Source organism: Oncorhynchus kisutch, linkage group LG2 (genome assembly GCF_002021735.2).
Source record: "Oncorhynchus kisutch isolate 150728-3 linkage group LG2, Okis_V2, whole genome shotgun sequence".
Classification (NCBI taxonomy): Eukaryota; Metazoa; Chordata; class Actinopteri; order Salmoniformes; family Salmonidae; genus Oncorhynchus; species Oncorhynchus kisutch.
Window position 1 is genome coordinate 18,746,891 of NC_034175.2, and position 27,948 is coordinate 18,774,838.

At 42.9% G+C, this 27,948-nt stretch overlaps 2 protein-coding genes across 7 annotated transcripts in view; one reads left to right on the plus strand and one right to left on the minus strand.

Moving 5' to 3' along the window:
* The window catches only part of LOC109903658 (platelet endothelial aggregation receptor 1), a 33,852-nt gene extending 31,718 nt beyond the window's left edge, over window positions 1-2,134 (plus strand). For all 4 annotated transcript variants that reach the window (XM_031789751.1, XM_031789758.1, XM_031789761.1 and 1 more), the window contains one exon: window positions 1-2,134. In XM_031789751.1, the coding sequence (XP_031645611.1) occupies window positions 1-143 (143 nt within the window). In that variant the 3' untranslated portion in view covers window positions 144-2,134.
* The window catches only part of LOC109908687 (lamin-A), a 27,602-nt gene continuing 479 nt past the window's right edge, over window positions 826-27,948 (minus strand). Inside the window, exons 1-13 of one of the 3 annotated variants that reach the window (XM_031789780.1) lie at window positions 24,431-24,968; window positions 22,150-22,552; window positions 7,176-7,332; window positions 6,583-6,708; window positions 6,132-6,305; window positions 5,701-5,826; window positions 5,293-5,513; window positions 4,776-5,145; window positions 4,477-4,584; window positions 4,167-4,286; window positions 3,915-3,971; window positions 3,379-3,582; window positions 826-3,135 (exon numbers count right to left, since the gene is read on the minus strand). In XM_031789780.1, the coding sequence (XP_031645640.1) occupies window positions 3,100-3,135; window positions 3,379-3,582; window positions 3,915-3,971; window positions 4,167-4,286; window positions 4,477-4,584; window positions 4,776-5,145; window positions 5,293-5,513; window positions 5,701-5,826; window positions 6,132-6,305; window positions 6,583-6,708; window positions 7,176-7,332; window positions 22,150-22,502 (2,052 nt within the window). In that variant the 5' untranslated portion in view covers window positions 22,503-22,552; window positions 24,431-24,968 and the 3' untranslated portion in view covers window positions 826-3,099. Of the gene's footprint in view, window positions 3,136-3,378; window positions 3,583-3,914; window positions 3,972-4,166; window positions 4,287-4,476; window positions 4,585-4,775; window positions 5,146-5,292; window positions 5,514-5,700; window positions 5,827-6,131; window positions 6,306-6,582; window positions 6,709-7,175; window positions 7,333-22,149; window positions 22,553-24,205; window positions 24,230-24,430; window positions 24,969-27,948 lie in introns of those variants that run through there. The other 2 variants (XM_020507342.2, XM_031789774.1) reach the window with 2 other exon arrangements.

Consider the following 27,948-nt stretch of genomic DNA (forward strand, 5'->3'; position numbering starts at 1 on the left):
AGCGCAGTTCCCTTGGCCAGGTCCCAGAGCAGGAGCCCCAGAATCACTATGACCTACCTGTGAACAGCCACATCCCAGGACACTATGACCTGCCACCTGTCCGCCGCCCACCCTCTCCCACATGCAGGAGACTGCCCCAATGACACCAGCCCTACTCTGAACATCACAATCAGAAGAAAAACTTTACTGCCATTCAAAAACATTGGTAGGAAATTGTCTTGGGGTTATTCAAGGCTACAAAACAGTCAGTTGCACCAGTGACAGTCAGGGCAACCTGACAGTGGGTTTACACAGTAACACTGCCCCCTGGTGGATTAAAGTGGCATTTCCCCCACCGTTAAACACTTGTGATCCAGACTCGAGGGCCAAGGCTTGCAGGGATAGGCTTTGATGATTCCAATATCAGTCTGAGGGCATACATGCATACATTTGAGTTTGACCAAACTTGGGATTCCTTCAAATGTTATTTTCATACTGCAGATGAAGGGACTTGGCTTAGAGCACATGCTTTGGCATACAAGCCTTTTGACCAGAATTGCATAAACCGGGACAGCAATCGAAAGACATTTTTATATCTCCATGATGTCAGTAGTTCAGTACAATGTCCTCTCAAACCCCTTTTCCCCTCCCCTATATTCCATAGAATGTCAGCTTCCAATTCGGAGAAATCCAGAGCATGTTTGTACAGCTAGCTCCTCAATGTTTTTCAATGTAATCATGCAATATGTTGTATATAATGTACATAAAATGGCAGAACATTGTATACACTTGTTTAGAAGTATTTTGTACTCAGGTAGCTACTTGAAATCTAATATCACACATCAATCCACAGATACAATTTTATTAAGAAGTCAACCACAAGACAGCATGTGTTGGGAAAATAATTTTACTGGTCTCGAACATAAAAGGAGAAAAATGGTAAATCACTACTACATTCTACATGGATTGCATGGATTTTCCATATTAGGCATAATCATTTCTTACAAATTCAATTGAGCATTATGTACCAGGACAATTTCTGTACAAATATGCAAGTATAGCCAACATACTCTGTAAATCTATAATTTCCATTGTCTTTAAAGACAATACCGCATATCTTTGGAATTGACACTTCATAATGCAAAAATAATACAATTTTCAATGATCACTAGCCGGTATCAATAAGGCACTTGAGACATGATGAGAAAAGAAATACTGAAAGTGACAAAAGTAATAATAATTTTTTACTTGGACAGTTTGAGCTTCTCTAAGGTTTTTCGGTTAACAGTGAGAATAAGCACCTTTTCTCCTATTTGGTAGTGACAGAAATGTGTATGAAGTACAAAAAAAACACAATGTTGCAAAAACTATCAAGTATTCTCAGAAAATCTTTACTGCTTATACATCCTATAAAAAAAGCTGCCAGACTAGTACATGCCGCTAATATGAAGTGGATAAAGCTTTGTAGATGATTATAGCTCATTTTTGACATAGTTGTAAAGAAATAAGAAGCCCCCCCACCCCCCCAAAAAATACCCAAAAGCAAAGCCACTAAGCTCAGAAAAACACAGCCATTATAATCCTTTAGTGGGAGAGAGGACAATAGTCTCAAGACTACAATACAAGAATACAGAGGATTGGCATCATATCATGAGGAATTGATGTTTTAAGTCTCATTTAGGTTTCCTTCTCAAGTAAATACTCTTTCTGACCTTGTCAAAGCGAGTTCTTATGCACCATTTAAATGTAAACACAGTAATTGATTACACTGAAAATATGTCACCAACATACTGTGTAGTTCATTAATAAAGTAAACTTTTGGCCAGATAATACCATATAGTCCAACTACCCCTATGGGCCATTCAGGCTCATGCTTACTATCTTTAACTATCTGTACCCATTCTTTCTGACACTTACACCTGATACAAAGGTACAGAATGTACACATTGTTGCAATGCTGTCATGAGAAGGTAAGTATTGTACTTTCATTTAAATCAACACACTTCCAACTCAGACAAGTTCTGTCTTTAGAGTCTGACAAACCAGAACATCTATTTCTCAAGCTGCCACATTCCCTCAACCCTAAAAATGCAAAACCATAATAGAATGTTACAGTAACATTACTATAATCCATCTGGCAATTATCTCAGACTCAAAATGCAGCAAAAAAAGTCCCTAGAAATCATATGCATGTCTAGATCTGATGAGTTGCCCTTACAGTAACTGTTGTTTTTTCATACAAGACAAAGGTGAGGTCAGAGGTCAAGTCAGACAACATTAGAGGTAATCCTCTAAGAGGAAACTATTTCTAGAGGTCAGTCATGTCAAGACCTTACAATACAGTACTACTTTGTCTTCCCCATATCTGTGTGCTCATCTCGTTTTGGTATCCTTTCTTTAACAACTACAAGCCTGTGAAAACAAGTCACAATTTGGAACCTATATCCATATCACCATAGTAGTCTGACTGATTCATGAGTAATAATTTAGATGTCATTCCACAAAAAACTACTGTCTTGTGTTCAGAAATATAAACACCTTGATGGCAGTGTCAAGTTTGAGCTCCTCTTTGTAACTATGGCTTTAGAATGACCAATCCCATCGCTCAGTCTAATACAAAACCCCATAATCCTCCAGGAGTCAGAGGGTTAACTCCATCTCTATTTAGTGACATTTAGGACATTCTATGGTAGTGTATGTGGAATTACAGGGCAGAGAACCCTGATTCCAGCCCTCATGTCCACAGATTCATAACAGGATTTGCGGCTGTGCGTGTTTACTGTTGACAGCTTAGACATGAGACGCGAAAGCCCACTATGGATCAAAGTCCACTGTAATGGTAAAGGTGCTTTCTGGTCCTCTCTCCCTAGATATGGCCCAAAACAGTGGAAGTATCTGCCCAGTGCACATGCAATATACCTACAATATACAAGCTCATATCTGAAGTGAATACTCAGCTCCTAAGCCCTTCTCCAAACACCAAAGTCAATCTAACCTGCCGATTATGGCATACAAAATAAGACAGATCATATATGAAACAAAGGAAATAAAGAGTAAGAAAGCATCTCCCATCCATGTATGGGAGGTTGATGTCTTAGGTAAGGTGGTGCCTGTCTGGCTTTACATGATGGAGCAGTTCTCCGGTCTGGGACCTCCCTGAGAAAGACAGGAAGTGACATAGGGGGGGTTAGAGGAAGCGAAGGAGCCGGGAAGGGGATGTTGTCATAACAGCAGGAGAAACAGGAAAACTGGGATATGTGTTGCTGTGTGCATGATTCAGAGTCAGAGAATGAGGGGTGTTTGTGCTTTGACACAGAAAGAGTGTGTGTTAAGGGTCTTAAAATGTGTGTTAAAACAATACACATGATACATGATCAAAAAGATGGAGTCCTACAGTACCTGTCTGGGTGAGTTGCTGCCCATTATGAAGAGAGGAGACATCAGGCCCTCAGGCAGACCTCCTCCACTGCTGACGGAGCAGGAGCCGCTGGACACCCCTGAGGTGGCACAGCTCTTATCAGACGGCTGGCCACACGAGCCACAGACCACCGTGCGGCTCCGCAGGTTGTACTCACTGTCCACACCGCACACACTGTGGTTTCCCTGCAGAGGGAGACAGAACAGAAGGTTCCAACATTACTGGTAAATACCAACTGTAGCCACTGTGGCTCCTACAATTGTTGAGCCCTGGGACTCAGTGAAGTTAAATAAAAGTCTTTCCATTTTTCTTGTCCCTTTAGAGAAGGTTTTAAGTGTCGCACCCCCCTGGCCTTGTTCGGTGACTAAATAAGTACTCTGCATTAATTAACCTATTTTCATCTGAAACAGGGGATTATGAACAACATTTTGGCTCAATAGCCTTCCTCACAGTGCAAGTATAGTATGAGTACTTTATTTATCCTGAGCCTGCGGCTTTCATAAACAGTGAGACTCACGTCATCGTCATCATCTTCCTGGAACAGGGTGCGTGTAACTTTCCTCTGTGCCATTTCCTGTGGGAAAGAGGCGCAGAACAGTCCATTTGTCAACCGGCTATGCCGTGAGTAAGGTAATTTACCTAATCTCACATGCATTCAAATATGTAGGGAGTGGGATGATGTTGCCAAGAGCAAAACTGAACAGTCAAAGGGACAATGGGAAGGTACAACTACAAACATGTTACGTGTGTGTGTGTGTGTGTGTCTCACCTCCCCATTGGCGCTGATCAGGGTGGTTTGGAACAGGTCTCCGCTGCCCCATGAGCTCTGGGTCTTCCACACCAGGTCTGAGGGGGAGTTGTGGGTGCCGCCTGCTCCTGAAGCCCAAATCTACAGAGGGAAGAGGTACAGGAATGTCTGTTATGACCTGATCACATACTATAGATACTTTACACAGTGGCCCACATTGTGACAAACATGCTGATCACTGTTAGAATACACACTTCTCTCAACATGGTGACTAAAAACTGAACACAAACATAGTTGTTGACAGTGCAGACATGACAAAGGTTTTACTCACTGTGACGGTCTGTCCTGCCTTGAGGTTGAACTTGGGGGGGAACTTGTAGACGATGGGGGTGCTGCTGCCCACCTGTCTCTTCACCTGCCAGTGGCCCAGGAGCTGGTCCTGAAGGAAAACAGATAAGCATCGTCTGTTTCAGCCAACTAAAATCACTAAGTAGAAAAGAGAGAGTCCTTTTACAACATCACCCAACATGGTGTTTTTACGACAGTAGCTTTTGATCATAACAGAAAGCCTGCGACGCATCGTAGCAGAAAGCACCCATTGTATGTCAAGCTGACAGATGAACTCCATACCTCGTTGGCCTTGTTGCTGAGGCGGACGAACTTCCCCTCCAGGTCCACCTCGTCCACGGTGACGCGGCCGCTCGCGGAGGCCTGCTGGGCGATGCGTGTACGCGTCACGGCACCCCCCGCCAGGCTGGAGGTCTCACTGTCGTTGTCATTGAGACGCCTCTTCTTGGCGCTGGCCGTGCCTGAGGAGTTGCGGCTGCCACTGGTGGACTGGATCATGCGGCCGCTGTGGCTGTGTCCTGAGCCCGAGGTACGGGTGGTAAGTGTGTGTCCTGAGCCCGAGGTACGGGTGGTAAGTGTGTGTCCTGAGCCCGAGCCGGTGGTACGGGACACGGTGACTCGGGTTGGGGGAGGGCTGGGGGACAGACGCAGTCTGGAGGGGGGGCAGAGAATAAGATTGTTGATACTAATCTAGTGGGGTTGTGTAGGTTACATGAGTTCATTTAGTTAAGTCTGTGAGTGGCTTTCAGTGTGTGTGTACACATGATGTGCATTGTGCATATCTGTCATGTCTCCTCACCTCTCCTCCTCTCCCTCCAGCAGTTTACGGTAGGCGCTGATCTCCATGTCCAGGGCCAGTTTGATGTCCAGCAGCTCCTGGTATTCATCCAGCTGTTGCTGCATCCGCATGCGCATGTCCCCCATCTCCCTCTCCTTGTCCTCCAGGCGCCGGCGCATCATGTCCCGCTCCCGGGCCAGAGACTCCTCCAGCTCACGCACCCTGGCCTCACTCGCCGCCAGCTAACACACAGAGGGTTGATACGCCGGTTAGACCAACCAAAGGGCCATATTTGATGAGATGAACTGTGCTAATACGTTGTATTAGAGCCAACACTAGAGCTAAGATTACAGCTGTCAGAGCTCCACAGTATGGAGATACACGGTAAGAGGCTTCTGTGATTGACAGGTGGACAGGGTGCAGCCGTACCCGTTTCTGCAGCTGGCTGAGCTGAGAGGACATGCCCTCCATCCGCACGCGAGTCTGCTGCAGCTCCTCGTGGGCCGCCCCCACCAGGGTACTGTTCCTGTCTGCAGAGTGACGGGCGTTCTCCAGCTGAGACACACACAGGGTCAGAACGAAACCATATGCGGTATGTGTCTGTGCTAGTTTGGCACTGGGCCAGTGAAAAGATATTGAATGATGCATGGACAGTACTACTGATTTCAACTGGATGGACAGCTTAGTGAAATAACACTACTGATTTCAACTGGATGGACAGCTTAGTGAAATGAAATAACACTACTGATTTCAACTGGAAGGACAGCTTAGTGAAATGAAATAACACTTCCGTTTTGAACTGATTTTCTTCTAGTCCACGTTTGAGCTGGCAGTGTGGACCTGTGGGTTGTGCTCCCTACCTTGGAGGTGTAGGTCTTCTCGATCTCCTCCTTGTAGATGCGGACCTGCTCCTCGTGCTGGGCTCTCAGCTCTATCAGGGCCTCGGCCAGCTTACTCTCGTAATCCTGCTTTGTTCCTGCACTGTCAATCTCCACCATGCGAGACTCGTGCCTGCGCTTGGACTCCCTCAGCTCCTACAGGGAGATAGATGGTACAGGCATACTTGAGCTATGGAAGAGGGGGTGAAGGAGTAACCTCATAAAACAGACTGATCTCAGGGTTCCATCAGTCTGGTTTACAAGGCTAGTGAAGAGGACAGAAGAGGAAACAAAAGAAGGGAGAGAAAAAGAGTGAGAGATGAGGAGCAGATCAGAGGGAAAAAAGGAAGAGAGAATAAAATCAAGTCTGAGGTAAAAAGAGAGAGTGAAGGGTCAAGGGAGAAAAGGAGAGATAAAAGAGGGAGTGTCTCACCTCTCCGTAGATGTTCTTCTGGAACTGCAGTTCTTCCTTGATGGTCTGCAGGCGGTTCTCAGCGTCCACTCTCCTCAGCATCTCATCCTGAAGCTGCTTCTTAGCGTCGCTCAGACCGGTCTCCAGCTAAAGGGACAGAGTTTAAAGTTTGATGTTTAACTTTGGGGTTCTGTTAGATTAGATCAAATGTGACTAATTTGTTGATCTGAAATCAACTGTCTAGTTATCAAAATCGCTTTGGTGAGGAGGAATAGAGGAGCTGCTTGTAACATGTCAATACATGACTGGGTGAAACTATAGTTCACCGATGTGACCAGAAGGTGGCGTAGGAATATTATTCATTTCGGAGTTCATTGAGAACGATCCACGGTGATGCACTGACCCTGACCCAGCACTAGCCCCAAAAGTCATATTCACAATTGACAGTTCTTTAAAAGTAAGTCAATATTTTTTCTTTATATACACACTGGAAGATTTAAAAAAATATATATTTAGCAATCATATGCAGTTTGAACCCTGTACCTGAGGAGAGAGTACATAGTATGTGTAGGTTTCAGAGTTGTCAAAGCTATCCATTAGGCCTGGTCTCTTACCTTGGCTAGCTGGGCCTTCAGGTCCCTGACCTCAGCATCTAGAGAGCGTTTCTCCCCCAGGGCGGTGGACAGAGAGGCATCTTTAGAGTTCAACAGAGCCTCTAGATCCCTCAGCCGGGCCAGAGCTGCCTCCAGGTCTGACTCCTTCTTCCCATTTCTGTTCAGACAGGTAGACAAATACATCAGTTTCCTGTTTCACTAACAAGGTCAGTGTTTGAGCAACTTCTGTCTAAAGCAGTATAAACATAAAAGCTATTATGCATTTAGGCTCATACAAAAAAAAGAGTCAAATTGTTTAGTAACCTCTGTACATAAACTTCCCATTGACAAACATGATCCACATAGGTTCCGATTCTGGGATAACATACTCACTACCTGTGAAAGACTCATGAAAGCCTTGAGCTGTCCTTAACTGAACTCCCATCATATTGAATAAATTCATTGACAGGAACAAAATTGAATCAAGCTCACCGTGTTCTAAATTAAGGCCAACATAGGCACTCCTGAGGGAATCTCAGTTAAATCAAACACTGGTTGCAGATCCAACTTTTTCCTGGACTAAAAGGTCCTGAAGCTTCAGCACATGCGTTTCTTTACTCACACATGTTTGTGGTCTCCTTCCCTTCACATGATAATTCTGATAAGTGTTAATGGTGAAACGCCCATGCAGCATCTGCATTCCAACCATGAGCTCAATCAGTTACATTTGAGTCATTTAGCAGACACTCTTGTCCAGAGTGATTTACAGGAGCATTTATAGGGTTAAGTGCCTTGCTCAAAGGCACATCAACAGATTTTTCACCTATTCAGCTCAGGGATTTCAACCAGCTACCTTTCGGTTACCTGGCCCAATGCCCAATGCTAGGCTACCCTCCCATTTCAAGGGGATATGCAATTAGATCTTGAGTTACGAAGTTGTCTACAGTGTTGTTTTGAATTATAAACAGTGAGCAGATTTGAGAGCAGATGGTGTTAAACTGTAGCATAGCCTGCTTGTGCATTTCTCACGTTTAGGCCACGAGAGAAAAATGCGGTGGTGTTTTGTCCTTACAGTAACGTTATACTATGCTATTATATTCAGTTATGTCGAATACTATCATTATGTGATCTTGCAGAAATTGATTCAGCTTTGATCTAACTTTATTACAACGAGCACGAGTCGCTGGAGTAGTCGGACCGCAGCTACGGCCTAAATCAAAAACGTTCACATTTGTTTGCAGATGCGTGTTTTGTGTGTCGGACCTCTAAAGCAGGCATCAATTCGCAGTAGTGGTAAAACAACTGAAACTTGGACACAGACCGGGAAAAACTATATAGCCAAACAGAAGAGGATGGGGAAGTGGTAGCTTGAGCTTCATACCAGTTTGGCTAGCGCTCAGTGAAAGCCGAGCAGGAAATAGATTCCCCGTTATTACATTTGGCCACTGCAGTTCAATGTTCATGGTCACTAATGACGCCCATCTGCTTGGGAGATGGCTTCCAGACCACTAACCCACCACTCAGCCCTCATGCTCCCCCAGCCACTGCCAGCCTACAACAACCCTCTCTACTTCCAAATGTATGCATGAATTCAATAAAAAGACACACACAAAATCGGAACCATATGTACACGCCCGTATAACCTACACCCGCACCAGAACACACAGTCTACAATGGAGTAGAAATATACTCTGGCACACACCGAGTAGCCCTCGTCCCATCTCAGATTTCACAAAGGCCCAGAGAGCACTCCTGTTCAGCAGGTTGAGTGATTGACGGACTAATAGGTGGCATCCAACTGCATTTACCGGCACCATCACCGCCACCCACACTTGCATGAAAACAAAGAGCCAACACATCATCCTTCGTGCACAGGAACACAAACACCCATACGATATTACAGTGATAATGGACAAGATCCAGCAATTAAAGTGTACTGAGGCATTAGTCTGTAGAAACGGGTCCATTAAAAACATTGTCTGCATTTTTAAATCAAAATTAGCTTAGCAATATATGTGGCAGTAGACTGCCTAGTCTGATCTGAATTAATTCAACCAGTATCCTTGATTTGTAGAGGCTTAAGGAAACTCTACCCCTGTCTAGATTTGATTGGGCTCTACTCATTAGACTTTGACAGACACTGGGGTCATAATTAGCGTATTTTCCACCTGTGTGGATGGAGGGGATCAGTCTAACAGCTTGTACTGATAAGCCTGACTGACAGCGACACACAGGAGAGCTCAGTGGGATGTGAACAAGGAGTCATGTGAGGAATGTGCTGGTACTGTAGCCGGACACGGCCAGGCAGGGAGAGATGGAAGGTTGTTTTTTTTCCTGGAGAGTGGGCTAAGAAGAAAGGAATTATTTCCGGTCGGCTCCTGTGCTGAAATATTTCTACTGAACTGCAACAAGAGTCACTGTTTTAGCTAGGCTTAGCTCTTATGTCACAGACGCGCACACATACACAGGCCCTCATACACCCAGGTACTTGGAGGGCATGAGACAAGGTAGTGTGAAGACATGTCCCACTAAATAGCAACCTCTCAACCAAAAACAAGCGAATCAAGAAGGACAGCTTTAGTAACTGGGAGCAAATGAAACAGCAGTTATTGTACTGTTGTCATTTTTACAACTATGTTCAACAATATTTGTTACGTTTAACTGTGGCTCTAATGAAGTTCTCACTGTTCCAGTGGTTGGGAGGGTGCTGTTTGTGTGGAATATTTTATAATAGTCATTCAAATATAATAGACATAGGAGAACCCAGAATAACCCAACGTAGGGCTGTTAGTCCTGTGTTATGAGGTGTGAGTGTGTCTGCATGTGTGTTTAGCCCAACTTGCACACTGAGTTGGAACAGTAAAGCACTTGACATTCAGACATCCAGACATTCAGTGTTTAAATAAGACATGGAAACATTTCGTGCTGGGGCTACATTAATGCCTCCAGAACTGTAGCTTGTGTGTGGGTGGTGGGCGACTTATTATGACTAAATGGGCTATGTGGATCAGCTCTGGTACTGAATCTATGGTGATATAGAATGTATATAATAAGCATGTATATGATATTATCTCATGTGAATTAGAGGTTGACCGATTAATCAGCATGGCCGATTAATTGGGGCCGATTATAAGTTGTCATAACAATCGGTAATCGCCATTTTTGGATGCCAATTATGGCCGATTACATTGCATTCCACAAGGAAACTGCATGGCAGGCTGACCACCTGATACGCGAGTACAGCAAGGAGCCAAGGTAAGTTGTTAGCTAGCATTATCTTTAAAAAAACAATCAATCTTAACATAATCAATATTTAACTACACATATTTGATGATATTACTAGGTTAACTAGCTCGTCCTGCGTTGCATATAATCAATGCGGTGCCTGTTAATTTATCATCGAATCACAGCCTACTTTGCCAAACGGGTGATGATTTAACAAAGGCGCACTTGCAAAAAAAGCACAATCGTTGCACGAATGTACCCAACCATAAACATCTTTCGCCTTTCTTAAAATCAATACATAAGTATATTTTTTTTAAACCTGCATATTTAGTTGAAAGAAATTCATGTTAGGAGGCAATAATAACTAGGAAAATGGTGTCACTTCTCTTGCATTCATTGCAAGCAGAGTCAGGGTATATGCAACAGTTTGGCTCATTGCGAACTAATTTGTCCGAATTTTACATAATTATGACATAACATTGAAGGTTGTGCAATGTAACAGGAATATTTAGACTTATGGATGCCACCCGTTCGATAAAGTACAGAACGCTCCGTATTTCACTGAAAGAATAAACGTTTTGTTTTCAAAATGATAGTTTCCAGATTTGACCATATTAATGACTAAAGGCTCGTATTTGTGTTTATTATATTATGATTAAGTCTATGATTTGATAGAGCAGTCTGACTGAGTGGTGGTAGGCAGCAGCAGGCTCGTAAGCATTCATTCAAACTTTACTGTGTTTGCCAGCAGCTCTTAGCAATGCTTGATCACAGGGCTGTTTATGACTTCAAGCCTTATCAACTCCTGAGATTAGGCTGGCAATACTAAAGTGCCTATTAGAACATCCAATAGTCAAAGGTATATAAAATACAAATGGTATAGAGAGAAATAGTCAACACATCATAATTCCTATAATACCTGCAACCTAATATTTCTTTACTGGGAATATTGAACCACCAGCTTTCACATGTTCTGAGCAAGGAACTTCACCGTTAGCGTTTTTACATGGCACATATTGCCCTTTTACTTTCTTCTCCAACACAGTTTTTGCATTATTTAAACCAAATTGAGCATGTTTCATTATTTATTTGAGACTAAATAGATTTTATTTCTGTATTATATTAAGCTAAAATAAAAGTGTTCATTGAGTATTGTTGTAATTGTCATATAAATAAAAAAAATGTATAAAAAAAAAAATCAGCCGATTAATCGGTATGGGCTTTTTTTGGGTCCTCCAATAAATCGGTATCGGCGTTGAAAAATCATAATCGGTCGACCTCTAATGTGAATGGCTGGTCGCTCCAGAGTGGAACAGCGGTCTAAGGCACTGCATCTCAGCGCTAGAGGCATCACTACAGACTCTGGTTCAGTTCCAGGCTGTATCACAACCGGCCGTGATTGGGAGTCCCATAGGGCAGCGAACAATTGGTCCAGCATTGTCCGGGTTATGGCTGTCACTATAAATACGAATTTGTTCTTAACTGACTTGCCTAGTTAAATAAAGGTTAAATAAAAAAATGTAATCGAATAGCTTTAAGAAGATGATATAAGTCATAGTAATACAGGAGGCCTGGCTGTGATGACATAGAATGTGAATGACCTGAGTATGGCAATATTGGATGTGATGTGTGTCAGTAACTTTGTTCATCAGCTGTAGTGCTGAGGATATAGGTGATAATGAATGGCATTGTTGATCCTCTCTAGTGTTGAGGATACAGATGCCTGTTTATCGAAGACTGCCAGTAAGCCTGCAATGCGTTTGTTTGCTCCAGGATGTCAACCTAATGGAATTGCATGCCCTGTAAACAATGGGAGGACATCATGCCTGAGCGTGAATGGGCGAGAATGTGTGTGTGCAAACTAAATACATTTGTAGAGCAAAATGAACTTTGAGTTAAGTTTACATTTGAATCCAAACTTGGACCACACCTCAGAAACCGGTGTGAATGGAAGTCTGTTTTTATAAACAGCATGTGTTGGATGTGGACAGTTTTTTAGGAGATAAAGAACCAAACCAGTGTACTGTATTTATAGCATATAGGGTGTGAGGTGTTCAATTTTCACAATTACTCATAGGCCATTGATCCAGGCATCTAGAAACCATGTAAAGAAAAGGAGTTAAGGAAGCCTACAGTTAACAGTCTGATTTAGATAAGCGATTATGCTTCGAACACACTGTAGCCCGACTTTCTCCTGTGCACATTAATCTTGTGATCATCTCGGTTACCCAGAAGTAAAATTGTCTTTCGTAAGTCTGTCAATTACTTTTTAACATCTGGAGGGAATGGCGTTAACAAAATGTGATTACCTTTGTGCAAAGGAAGCAAAAGCTCCTCCCTCAGAAACTCTTGGCCAAACCCCTCCCTTCTAATTGCCATAGTGTTTCTCATGGCCAAAATGCACATTTTAGTTTAGATTATTTTTAATTACAGACAATTTTGACTTTGTAGCTGTGGAATCTAGTGGAAACCATTTATCATCGGCACATGGGCTTGAAAGGCGACCGCACCAGTTTAAGCACCGCCTTCACCCAATCCTGATTCGTCCAAGTAATCAACGATGAATACCTAAAACCAGTAACTACTGCTGCTGGTAATCAAATAATTATGTGATCCTTGACAGATCCACGCCGTTTCATCTGTCCACCAGAATTTGTCTACAAGAGATTGTTGTTGTGACAACAGTGTTATATCAAAGCCCACACAACTTTAAAAAGGGCAAAGAGCTCCGTCTCTACATGTTTTCCAGTATACATAGAGAGCAGCAGAGCTACTCCCGAAAGAGTTTAGTGAGTGTGTGTGTGTGTGTGTGTGTTTGAGAGAGAGAGAGCAAGGGGAGGAATAATAAAACAGAGGAATGTGTTGGTTCAGCCTCCACTGACTCACTGCTATCTTTGTCCACGTCATTGACGAGAATTGAGCTAGCCTGCCTAAAAAAAAAATTTAAACGCAGAATCGACGGAAAACCCACAATCCTGGCTGTTTTGCTGTGCCGTTGCTATGACAACAGAGGCCTACTCATCAGGCCTAAAGTATGGCATTTCCCCACATTTTGGATTGAATGGATAAACACACAGAATTTTCACTGCCAATGCTTACTTTGAGCATATTTTCCTTTATAGGCCTATTTGGAAAAGCTTTCCTGCTAGGCTCCTGGTGGAAAATCTAGCTTATAATTACTACAATATGACAGATGCATCATGCAGAATACCCCCAAAGTCTTAAAGGCTGTTTCCCATGAAGTTGATGTTAAACAGATCATTCATTGTATGCACCTGATATCATATTTTAAAACGTAGACACTTCATTGGAAACTAACAATACTAGACACTTTACTTTAACCAGGGATACATATAGTTCGCATCCAAATGACTTTTTACACATAACTACTACAGCGGCATGAATATAGACAACTATGAACGCTCCTATATACTGTGTGTTTGTGTGTGCGCGTGCACCCATCCTCTGGTCCTCTCACTATATTACCACACCCACTTTGACTCTTTATTTTACCTTCATTTAACTAGGCAAGTCAGTTAAGAACAAATTCTTATTTTCAATGACGGCCTAGGAACAGCCTTGTTCAGGGGCAGAACAACAGATTTTTACCTCGTCAGCTCGGTGATTCGAACTGGCAACATTTCGATTACAAGTCCAACACCCCACTCTCACTCTTTTTACGCACAGTAAATTACTTTCCCCAGTTCCCCCACCTTGTAAACAAAGCCATTTCCCTATCAGTGCACCGTAGTGAGGCGGTCAATGCTAAATCACCCCACGAATGGGAAAGGACAAATCTCAATGGAGTCGCACAGTCAATCAGGCAGTGCAAAAAGCCCTCTGGCCTCTCTGTGCTATTAGGGGGTCTGTTAGGAATGAGAACGTAATCACCCCCTCCGGTGTTACTATAGTCTTCCACTGCACAGAGTTGTAATTGTTGATTGATCTGTTACGGTGAGCTACTAAGGAGCGACACCCCGCCCGTCTGGCTGACATGTGTGAACACGTGTTGGTGGGGTTCCTTGGAAGTTGGAAATGAACGAGGGGGGGGGGGTCCTCCGTCCCTAAAGCCCATCTTTGGGCTCCCATCTCTATTAAATAGCTATCCTTTCCAATCCCATTTTCCCAATCCCAAAGTGGTAAGTTTATGATACAGAGAACACAGAGGGGGAAAAGGAAGGCTGTTGAATAATGGGGTCTTAGTGCAAACAAGGTCCAGAAATAGCAGTAGAGTTTTTCCAAGACTGAAAACAGCATTGATTAAATGAAAAATGTACGTTTCGCATTTAAAGTTCAGTATTCAGACCATGGATTGGTTCAACTGTTACTTCTGTATTGATTCAACAAAATGCTTAAGTATGTCATGGTATTCTTTCAACTAAAAAGTTTGTTAATGTGCACATCATTTAGAAGCACTGTTAAGAGAACATGGAGATCTGACATTCAAATAAAAATAATACAAAATAGAAAGTACAGGCTGGCACATGATCAGGTCTCTTCTGGGATCAAAAAGACACGGGAAGGGATTGTTTTCATTCCGTGTGTGTGTGAGAGAAAGAGAGATAATTCACAAGGGGAAAACAACCCAGCCATAGCCAGAAGCCACCCACTCACCATCTCCATATGGGCAGATGGGAAAAGAATTCCTAGTATTTCACCACCAACATCATGGTGCTCAAGACTGCTATCTTCCTTTGTGTTTCAAATAGACAAGCAGCGAGAGGGGGGATATGGAGAGGAGGCCATTTCGTGTCACATAAACATCCTACACATGGGTCGTGCTCAGTAGGTACAAAATGTTTTGAAACAGAAAAATGTTTTTTCCCCCCTTGTCATGTCTATTGAACATGCCCCTGCTTGTGCCTCCCATAATATCCCAATTCAAACACATGGCCAGCAATAAGGAAAAGAAAGCATCTCTCCCACAGACAAGGCCTTCTTTGTAACACTGGCTCTGTGTGTAAGTGACACAGGCCTGGTTCCACTTTTAATGATTAATTAGTGATTCACCATGACATGAGTCAGAAGCCTGCTGCCCTTTCATTCAGCATGTTAGCATTGTTGTTTGATTTGATTATCTCACCCTGATAAGGTAGATTACTAGAGAACACAGGTTAGCCAGTTTGTCTTTTACCACTCGTTTTATAATTCTTCAACTGTCAGGAGTGTTACGTACACAGAAAATGATGTAGCTATGTATATCAATTCTTACACCTCTTAATGTCTTTTAAAAACATGTAGTAGTCTGTATCACGAGTTTCAGTAAAGTTTCAGTAGGTAGAAATCTACGCTCCATGTAGATGAACAACAAAAAGTGTGTGACCGGCTTTGACAGAGCAAATAGAGCCAGCAGTGTGCAACCCCCCCCCCCCCCCCCCCTGAAATCTGGTGGGCCACCCCAATAGCCCCCCCAGGAATTCTGAGATCTGATAGGTCTTCTCTGAATACTCTGAATATACTGATATGACACGCACCGAGCATTTCACAGGAAAAAGCATCCGTGCGAGGGAAACAGCACCCCTCTGCCAAAAAGAGTATGACATGTCCAGACAGCATCAGATACATGGGTACAGATAATGAGACAGAGGGGCACAGTTTTTTTTTTTTTTACATGTAAAAAAATATTCAGGTTCAAAATGGTATGGTCCCCCTAAACTGGGTCTGTGTCCCACCTTGGCCACTCCATTCAAAATGTTCTGGAAACGCCACTGAACAGAATCAGAGCTTAACTGATCTGAGGCCTATTACCCCATGCAGCTGCATTGAGTTACAATGAAAGCTCTGCTGTGGTGCCATGTGAATAGATGGGGAGTGGTGCTAACGTTAGCATTATGGAACTAATACAGCAGACCGTGTGGCACCTATGAGGAGGAGCAGTGTTAGCTTTAACATTCCTGGTTGCTAAAATTCTAATAGTTTGCCAAATTTCAGTTTGTGACAAAACAAGCAAGTATAGTGTAGAGAATCATTGTCCATCTAAACCGCTGTGAAATATATTTTCCAGAAACAAAAATACTGTATTTTCAGCTGTTTGAATCTGGTGTACAAACCCGAAAAGTAAAAGATGCAAAAACTAAACTTAACAGGGAGCATAGAAATATGCACATAGAACAGATCTATCGCTTCTTAGACTTGCTTTCAATGAAAATGACAGATCTATAACCCACATTTCTATGTGAATTTGGTCAGGTCGACCAAAAAAAAGTTACATAATCCAACTTTAATAGGTAAAGATTAGTTCCCTTCTGCTCTATGGTATGTAAACGTCTGTAAACGTATCCCTAAGTGAGCACTTGCATTGAGGAGTAGTCTATAACAGTGCATCGGTCAACATTGGCCTGCATCTGGTTAAACATCACAATAATCCTTTTAAAGCTTGGATTGTATAGGCGCCAGTAAAGAAGAGTGATGGTTAGTGACACAAAATGCTAAACATCTGGAGGTATTCCTGAATGTTCAAAATGCTCCATGCAATCATCAAACTCTGTTGAATGAAATGAAAACGCTTCAGACATATTGATCATTTCAAATGTACTTTGAGCATTCAGAGTTGTGGTAATCCACATTACTGATCAGATTAGAACATTTGGGGTCGCACACACCTCATCCACTACCAAATAGGAACATCTCAGTGTGTTGAGTGTAACTTACTTTGAGATGTGCGTTTCTGTGTGTGTTTAAATTTGCATATGTGTACATGCAATGTGTGCGTCGAAGTATGATGTGTGTTTGTGTGGCGTGAGCATGTGTGCAGAGGCCCAGTATCTTAAAGTGATTTACCTTGTTAGCGAGCAGATGACTCATTCAGCTTGGCTGGGTCTTGAAAAGAATCAAAGTGCTATGGAAACTCTCATACACTCATTCCAGCCACCCAATGTCTTCTCCGAACACAGTACTGGTCTACTGAAAAGGCCAAACACACCTCTTTAATTATAAAAACTCCATTTAGCCCAACAAAGAGAGCTCTTTTTAGCAGACATCACATTCACAGTCTTAGCACATCTGTTTTGCATTGCCATGTACTTTGTTAGGGCTAGTGGAGCGAGTAGCCACGCGACTAGGCTAGGTATACTCCCACTAGCCCCACTCACGCCTATGGAGAGCCCTAGAGCCTAGGGGACACTAAGTTGAAAGACAAAACAATGTATGAAAATAGCCATCAATTGTAGAACCTTCATAACAGACTTACTATTAACAACATTTTATGTTGTATAACTGCATCCATTGGAACAGTCAGCCTTCAAGCTCCCTATGCATTACTAGTCAATAAACGAGCTGCTGAACTAACTACTAATGGCACAGTAAACACTCAAATGCTCTCAATGATAATCAACGACATGAAAACAAAGAGTACTGGTTGTTCACGAAGACAAACAACTTTGCTATAACACTCGCTCTGCGTATTTGAACAGCGCCGGTACATCATCGTTCATTGGCGGGGAGACCATGTTTGCTCTTGTCCAGTTTAGGACAGAATGACTTCATTCAAACACTTCGGACTTCAATGGGTTCCTCCTGTTGTCCGGCTGTGTGTCGGCCAGGCAGAACATTCACATGATTAAATGGAAGTAGAGTGCATTACACGTCAACTAATTGTTTAGAGTTTCCCTGAGCTAAAAGTAGCAGTATAGTCCTTGGTTACTAGTGGAAACCAAACTGTGTTTAGAAAATATTTGGGCTACCTTGGTAGCCTCCTTGTAATTACTATCCTTGTGGATACTGTAAATCCCCAAAACAAGGAAAATTCTCCCCGCCAGGACAAAGGCTGAAGTTTATGGGTTAGGTTTAGGGTTGCGGGTTAAGGTTAGGTTTAGAGAAAATAGGATTTTGAATGGAAATCTATTTTAGGTCCCCACAAAGATAGTAAAACATATGCTGTGTGTGAGCGAGCGCAGAAAAGAAAGGAACTTTCTTAATGAAGGAAATGTGTTTGTGCTATATGATAAGTGTACTTCCTGCTTGGTTCTCTGATAGCCCCAAAGTGCTACAAGTTGGCATGGCAGCCACTCCAACGCAAAACGACTTCAATTCAGATTTCCATCATTCATGTCATCGTAATGAAATGACAAGGAAATATGTTGGAATACTTCACACTGTAACCATATTAATTCTAATGAACATTTACCCTGCATACCGTACCCTCAATAAACAGACAAAACATCATAGGCCTGCGTGTGTCAGAAGATCTTGTCAAAATATCTATTGTCCTGTCCCACCCTTAGCCATCTGTTCTGTTACTCAGTGTCAACAGGTGTGGCACACAGCAACCTTGGAAAAGAGTCAGGAAATACGGAAATGGGCACGGCTATTGACTTTTGAAATCCCTCAATTGTACAACCTATTCCGCCACCTTTGATCATGAATGCCTACAAATCTTGACAAAATCAGTTAATTGCTTTACAGTCTGCAATAGATTAGTGAACCATCTTTAATTCCAGGGAGTGAAGAAAAAGTCAAAAAGCAAAAGGTTTTAACAATATAATTCACATTGTAAACTGGACAGAATTTAAAGTGGCATTTTTCAAATAGGTGAACCGACAATAAGATCTAGAGAAAACACCGTATCTGCAGAGTCGGCATGGGTCTCCCTGTATATTGTCAACACAAAGCAGTCTATTCATCCAGACGTCTATTCATCGTCTGGAGGGGAGACAGGGGGTTGTTCTGCCAATGACGACCAGGAGCAGGTTCCCCCACACATGCTCCTGTTTCACAGCCACTGGCACAGATGGAAGGCACTGTGGCACGAGACTAGCGTCCGCCGCCCCTCTTATGTTCTAGAGGAGGAGAATCCACAGTGGATGACTAGACCTTGACGAATGTGGGAGTGTGGGCCAAGCCTTGGGGCTTATGTTGTAGCTTAGCAAATCATATTGCAGCGTCTTAGTTGAGCAGTCAATATTTTAGGCTAGCCCGCTTGTGTTCTAGCATAGGGATTCTTACACTATCCTAACATTATCCCCCCTTGGCAAATCATTTACAAGCTAGACTGGGTTGTAGACGAGCAGTTTACATCCTAGTAGCCCAATGGCGGCGGTCTGCCCTCAGGGGAGTTGCATGTGTCTGTTGCGACACAAAGACAAACGACTGTGTGGCGTGGCCCAATGGCATGTCTATGAACAGGTGTGTGTGTACATGTCTATGTCTAAGAACAGGTGTGTACAGTCACAGGCCATGGTAAGTGACAGTTACATCTGTTGCAGCACACATCAAAACAGGGCTAGAGGGCTTGGCACTGTATATTGTAGGGCCTACAGCAATGGGGTATTATAATATTTGAATGACTAAGAATATTGTTGAAAGGAACATGCACACTTTGTATTTAATTGTTGGGACAGTAATATGTATGTATATATGATAAGAAAGATGTATTTACTTGCATTATTCTAGCAAGCCCTCACAGGGCACCAGCCAGTGGTAATAACATGGTGTTGATAGGGAACTAGGTGATACATATTAAATATTAATAAAGCTGCACTGCCGCAAAGGTCCAGACCTAAGGATAGGCCACAGCCACAGCCCCTTCCCTTTCCACAATCCCAGGGCCCTGAAAAACCTCTGAGTCACCACCCTGTCACACACCAATGCCAAGACTCCTTGGCTGCCGTGGCAACCAAACACTGGCAAACACACCGGCTGCAGGGTAAGAGACCGAGTCTGCCCACGCAGGCCTGAGTGATACATTTCCACTACGCGTGTAACAAATGATTGGTTTCCTTTGGAAAACAATATAGTTATAGGCGATGTTGCTATTCTTCACTCAGCTAGGGACCTTACGGCACAATGGGAAAGAGAATTTAAGTGAACTGTAAAATTCCATTCACTCACCAAACAGACTTGGTTTTTAAGAGTCACTACTCTCTGAAATGGATCTACTTATTCAGACCGCCTAACTCACTCAACATCCTCAAGTCAAGACCCAGAAGACCACACCCTGACCAAGGCCGGCACTCAAACACAAACCCACCGCAGAGCCACACCCTCACCTGCAACGTTGGGCACACCAAATACTGCACATTTTGTCTTGACGAATACACTGCAAACATGAATTGAACCATTAAGCCAGCAAAAACAACCAAGACTCCACCCTCACGTCTCTGTACAGACGCTGTTGCTTCAACTTTGCAATTGCACAAGAGAGTAAAATAACGAGTAAATACAACTAATTCTTTCAACCGTCTTTCATTTCCTCAGACGCACTCCAACCCGATTTGCACTTTGCCAAGACTTTCAAACATTCCTGTGGAGTCATTGCAAGCTGTTGCCTGCTAGCAGGAGAGAGTTGTGCCATTTTCTGTCTGTGGACACATTTACTGACTAAACTCTGGTAGACAGATCCCTTTAACATTCTCCCCAAGGTCTAAGCCTAACCTACCCAGCCAGTTCAGATTGCTCAGTTGGTTGGAGAATGATGCTTACAACACCAGAGTTTGGATTAAAGCATGTTTTATCTTAACCTGGAAACCTGCTTACAGGATTTTATTTTTATTTTTTTATTTTACCTTTATTTAACTAGGCAAGTCAGTTAAGAACAAATTCTTATTTTCAATAACGGCCTAGGAACAGTGGGTTAACTGCCTGTTCAGGGGCAGAACGACAGCTCGGGGATTTGAACTTGCAACCTTTCGGTTACTAGTCCAACGCTCTAACCACTAGGCTACCCTGCCGCCCCAGGGTAGCCTAGTAACAGCACATTGCATGCAGGGGATTGTGGAAGTGTTAACTTACGAGTGTAATGACACAGTCAAGCGAAAAGGAGTGATCTGTTTGTCAGGGGCGTGGCCCCGTGGCTGGGCCCTTACTAATGACATTGTGGGGGAATACAGTATTCCTACCCAACCTGCTGCAAACCACCAGGAATGTACTCAACTAATGTCTGGCATGTCGCTCTCCACACCTCTGTCTAAAGGATTTTAGAAGTCAGAGTTTAACTAATAGGTGGTGTGCATTCTGGTGCAAAATGGATGTTGCATCACCCAGATGTGGATTAGAAGCACTAGCACTCACAACCTCAGTGGCAAACTGCCTTGGAATTAAAGGTTGCAATGGGTTAAATTCAATTATTTATTACTTAAGGCTTATCTGATCAATGCTCTGACAAATGTGCCAGCATACTAGGTATCCAGTCCAGGGTGAAAATGGTTCCAGGGTGAAAATGGTTTCAGGGCTGGTGTGCTTATGGTTTGGAAGAGAGAGCAAAACCTGCTGTAGTAGTGGAAATCTACTTCACTGAGAATGACTGTAGTGAAGGACTGGAGTAAGAGCAGACCTGCACTGGTTGATGAGTCAGAGCCACTACAGGGAAATAACACCACCGCAAATTATGTGTAATGAAATGAGATGGTGTCTCGTACTCTGGTTTGAATATGCCCCTCCCTATCATGTAGGAGGTTGTAAGCAGGTAAATTTGTGTCAGTGAGATTACATGCTGAAGCACAATCACTTTCATATTCAGGCTAAATTAATTAGTCCCTTGGCCAAAACCAACATGTCCTGCAGCCAGAAACTTATAACAGGGAGCATGGCAATAGACTAACTTTATGACACCACATTCAGATACAGGATTACCCATAAACCTCCTGCCTTTCTGTCCCCATCCCAGCGTTTCCCCTAATAATACTCATGCCACCCAGTCTTCTCAAGCTCTCTTGCACCCCACCTAGAACATTTGGCCTCAATTCAATTGAACATTTTGGTGTTTGCAGCCTTTGCATGCTGCCTACGAAAAAATGACCAATAGGGGAAACCCTGTCAACCCAATGTGTCCTACCTGACTTTGAGCTCCTTGTACTCCTCCTTGACTTTGCCTAGCTCCAGCTGTAGTCGGGCGCGCTCCTTGGCCACCGAGTCGAGGGTCTTTCGGGCATCGGCAAGCTCCGTTTCATAGGCCGCCTTCATGCCCGTCACCTCACGGCTGATCTCGGTGTCGGACTCGGTGATGCGCATCCGCAGCCCAGCATTCTCTATCTCCAGTGAGCGCACCTTGTCGATGTAGACGGCCAGCCGGTCGTTGAGGTTGCACAGGTCGTCCTTCTCCTGCAGGCGGGAAATGCGAGTTGGGGTGAGCTGGGTGGTGGCTCCGCCGCGGCTGGTTCGTTTCTGACCCGTTTCCATAGTGGACATCCAGTAAGTGGTTCAGGTGGTTGGCTGGGAGACTGTGACTGACTGGTTGGCTGTGGAGGGAAGGATTAATTCATTAACATCAGATAGAGCAAATGTTAGAATAAGTATAGCGAAAGAATGATGGCACCATGTGACTTTACATGTGCCCAAATAGAAAATAGTAAAGGAGGTGGGGGGGGGGGGGGGGGCTTAGGCGTGTAACAGCTATGCATCTCTCTCACTATTATAAGCCTTATTAAAATGCTGTTTGGGTGGTTAAGCAACTTTGACTCTCTCCTGAGCAAGTCAAATGACCACCGTCTGGCGTCTGCACAGTGAACAGGCAATTACGATAATATACAAAATATGTATTCAAGAACTACAGAAGCATACAAAACAATGGACAAACATTATACAAGTAAAGAATAGCTGCATCATCTCCCTTGTCGGCCAACTTGTTGAGACAGAGTTACTCATTCTGAGAAATCTGTCCAATGGTTGTCTCCCTCCACTTACATTCGGCTTGCCTAAACCTCAGTCATTATACCACGGCCTTGACTCACTACATAACTAAAACACAGCAGGATGCCCTGATTAGGAGATGAAGAACCACTTTCTCAATGTTTAGACGGGCAGAGGCAGCAGTGAAATGACTGTCAGAAAGTACTGGATAAAAGGCTTTCGAAGCCCAAAAAAAACTAGCTGAGATTCCACTCTGGAACTTGCCAGTTGAGTATATTATGTTTCCACAATATATTTACAATTAGCCATTTAAAAAATGATATTTTCTATATCCATAAATTCATGTAGAAAAATAATATTGAAATCTAAATACTACAGAGCAAGCTGTGACGCTTCATATGCCACCAAAATGTCATAAATATGCCAACTTTGATTATTTCTCAATTATGCTTTTAGATACAAATTTCAAATACACATTGAATGTACCAAACATTAGGAACACCTTCCTAATATTGAGTTGCAACCCCTTTTGTCCTCAGAACAGCCTCAATTCATCAGGGCATGGACTCTATAAGATGTTAAATGTTCCACAGGGATGCTGGCCCATATCGACTCCAATGCTTCCCACAGTTGTGTGAAGTTAGCTGGATGTCCTTTGGGTGGTGGGTCATTCTTGATACACTTAGAAAACTTGAGCGTGAAAAACCCAGCAGCGTTGCAGTTTGACACACTCAAACCGGTGCGCCTGGCACCTACTACCATACCCTGTTCAAAGGAACTGAAATATTTTGTCTTTCCCATTCAATTGTCTTGAGGCTTAAAAATCCTTCTAACTAGTCTCCTCCCCTTCAACTACACTGATTGAAGTGGATTTAACATGTGACATCAATAAGTGATCATAGCTTCACCTGGTCAGTCTGTCATGGAAAGAGCAGGTGTTCCTAATGTTTTGTAAACTGTGTGCGTCAACAACCCTTCCACCAAAGGACTATTGTATGGATTACATTTTATGAAAATCCCCCAAATCATGGTCTTTTTAGACTGGGTTTCGTGAGGAATCACTCAATAACGTATAGATGACATCTATTTCATTACTTGTGCAATAAAACAGTACATATGATAAATAAGTAACTAATAAATGTGAACATGTTAACACTCCATATAATGTATGTGTCAAGCCCTTTCCATAGATAACAAGGTACTTTTGGAAAGAGTAACTACTACCTTACTTTCCCCAATAACCATACATTAAAGTAACTTACACTGAATGACATATACTTTAAAAGGTCACAGCCGAGTTCTTATCCCACACCCTCAACTGGTCAACAACGAAAGTGAAATTTGAATGAAATGAAATTTGAACTGTACACTGTAGCCGTCAAGATCAAAGTACAAGCAGGAACCTACTCTCACATCTCTGTTAGTGTGGGCTGACATTCACAACAGTCAGTCAAAGTGCAACCAGAGCCAAAACGTCTTTATCTTACCTTAGTGGGTGTGTGAGGTTTTGAGTGGAAGCCTCCTGGTGGAGCAGTGCGTGTGTCTGCACAGCCGGACCTCTGTGGAAGTTCAGCTGCCGCTGTGTGTTGTAGATAGGTGTTCTTCTCTGGGTCTGAGGTGCCCCTGTGGAGTATAGGGAGGAGGATCAGTGCTGTCTGTGTGCCTTTGGCTCACGCTCTGGAATGGCTGCGTCACAGTCTCTCCCTGCACATGTATCGCTGAAGAGAGAAAGACAGCGGGAAGGAGGGAGCGATAGGGACAGGGAGGAGCCAGGCTGGACTAGTACAGACAGAGCCCACACACAGCACAGCAACTACTCAGCTCCCTGGTGTTTCGATCTTACTCTCTTTTCCTTTCTCTTTCATTCACAGTGGGCTCACAGACACAGTGATCCCAACTGCTTGCACGTGTGGCCTGTCAGTGAAAGCTCCACTTTCAAGTGCAAACAGACAGAGAAAAATGGTTGGATGGAAAATCCGTCCTTATCCATTCTTTAACTGTACGGAGCTGTCCAAATTAGTCTAGTCTGTAATTGCAAATCATCACCTTACTGTCAGCTCACAAAAAAAGATTGTGCTTGCACCATTTAAAAAAAATCAAAAGACCAAAAATCCCAAAGAAAAGTCTGTGTTACTCCTATATTTCCAATGAAGGGTACAGCACAGTACACCAATACAGTAATTCCCATGGGTCATCTTCAAGCTCCCAGGTCACTTTATCATCTCTGCTGGAAGATGGATCTTGTATTTATTGCCTCGGGGTGGAGTTAATGAAAGAACAGGTCCAATCAAGTTCAATGTCAGAAGAGGATGGTTATTCTGGGGTGTGTGTGCGTGCATGCGTTGTGGATGGAGAGAGTGGGCATGGCATTGGACAGGCCCAGTGGCTATGGGAGTACCCTGGCGAGGCCCTAGCAGTGGAAAGGACCTGTAATTCTGTGGCCTTCTCTCTCTCTCTCTCTGAGTCACACATACCAGCACAAACAGCTCACTGTGTTCAGTGGTGCCCCCCTCTTATTTTACCCCTCCCTCTCTCCCATTTTGCTCTCTCCCTCCTGCTCACTGTTCTTGCTCCTTAGGCATTCCCTTAACAAGTGGTGGAAAAAGTACCTAATTGTCATACTTGAGTACTATTTAAATAGTAAAGTAAAGATACCCCCCAAAAAACAACTTAAGTAGTACTTTAAAGTATTCTTATATAAGTACTTTACACCATTGCCCCTAACAAACAACAAGCTTGTTCCAAATGAAATATTTACCTCAAACTCTTATACTGGACATTGGACTATACTAACAAGCAGCAAATAGCCAACTCTTTGACTGGACTGGATCTGTGCCTGAACCATAAAGGACAAAAAAAAAAACTAGTCCTAAGAAGCCACTGGGTTTGCTTCAATTCATTTTGGTACACACACAAAAAGCACATAACCCAAAGGATTTTTTAATCGCGATATTGACTTCTTTAGGAAAACAGCACTAATTTTGGAAACAAACATTATGTCATCCAGAATCACATTTATTTATTTTCCAAACTATATTTTACATATATCAGGTTTTAAAGGACCAAAGACTTGTCTGCTTTGTGCTCTCATTTTTGCATTTGAAAAAAATATTATGATACCGGTATCCTCACAGCCGCAAACAATTAGAGATCGGACTTCATTTCAGGGTTTGGATGAAGGCAGTTGCTTGATGTAAAACCAACACACAAAGTGGGTCCGCTGAAACCCAGGGCCAGGAGTGAATGCTCCAACTCTCTGAGGCACTCCTCCAGTCAACAGGCAGGATGCAACTTTACGAGACATAACAGGAAACAAAAGGCATGTTAACTCTGCAGTCAGCCCTGTCTTTTTCATCCTCTTTCACTATTTCTTTCCATGCCCCTATAGCATTCCAAGAGGGCAGCAAAAAACCCAAGGCACTCTGTTGAGCAATTTTTTATTTTATTTATTTATTTTACAAATGAATGCTGTGGCACTACATACAAGAATGAGGGTTAAGAATTTTGCCCTGAACAATTAATGGAAGAGGGGACTTGAAGGGTTTACAGGCAAGTATTCAGAACATCCCCTACAGTAACATTCCTGTTTCAAAACCAAAGAAACATAAAACGACTTCCTTTCCTCATCTCGTTTCCTTCATGGCCTCTCATTTAAGGGCTTGAGTAAATGCTGCAATAATTCTCATATCACAGCATAATCATACAGAGACTATCTTTGGCTGGGTATGGTACATTTACAGTTACTTTCATATCACAGTTGCTATGACCAGCAGGTATACTGTACTCACACCTGCTCTTGCTTTGTCCTGGTATCATTCTTAAAACGCTCTGTCAGACACTGGCCACCGTGTCAACTCTTTCAACAAAATGAACAGCCTTTGCACTATGGAGAATACAGCATGAACAATGGGCTGTTAAGTCATCCAATCGTTAATAAGCCACCTGTACAGAATGCTGGGAAATCTACTGTACATGTTGTTCGTATCTTCTAAGGCCACAGTAAAACTGCAAATAGCAATCACATAGTATGGAATATTCACCCGAATCATGATTACAGTATCATTTGATGTTACCATTAACAGTAGTATCACTTGTTACATTTCTCACTGCAAGGCATATCCTGCATGGCATATCCTAGTCTATTTCATAATTCCACCTAGGTTTATTTTGTTAGCTTGAAAAATGAACAAACAGCTATAGAGAATCATTTTTTTGACATGCAGTTGAAACAGGTTGCTGTAGGCTGTTTGCTTTGGTGTAGCCCATCTATCTGCCTCAGTTTATTGAGTGTGAATTGTGAATGTACTATTGAGCAACCAAAGCTGCAAACATATCCATCTCGCAAACCTTTTTAATCAAATGTGGTTTTGTGACCCAGATCAATCTCTACAAAGTTTTTAAAAAATAATGTAACTTATTAAATATACATTAACCTACATTGTATTAAAGTTCAGTGTATGCTAGGGTGGTTTATACTGCATGGTGTATGAATGGCTTTTGATGCATTGTCCGACTAGTATTAACTGTAAATCCTTTACCCTCGGGGGAAGAATGGCAGGCTTCACTTCAGATGCTCTACTGCTCCTGATTTACAAAATGTATCAGCAGAGTACAGTAGGACTACATTGGCAGACGATGTGCTAACTTTGTCTTGTGCGGCATCCTCCCTTTGGGTGGGTCCAAAAGATACAGGACCACAAGGGACAAAGGATCAAGGCCCAAGGTCCCATTTAGCATAATTAGGAACATGATGTGATTGTGAAGTGTCCCATAGGAACAGACAAAGAGGGTATAGGGCTCACAAGGGAAAAGAGCTCCAATGTGCCCCCTAATCCTAACCACTTGTTTATAAAGCTGACTGAATATCTAGCCAGTGAATACTGAGGCTGATGATGATGAGCAGGTCCAAATATGGGTCGGGAATGTAATGTAATTCATCATTCCATTCGTTTGGAATTAACATGTTGGTAGGTAGTACTTGACGTTTGAGACACACGTGGCCGCG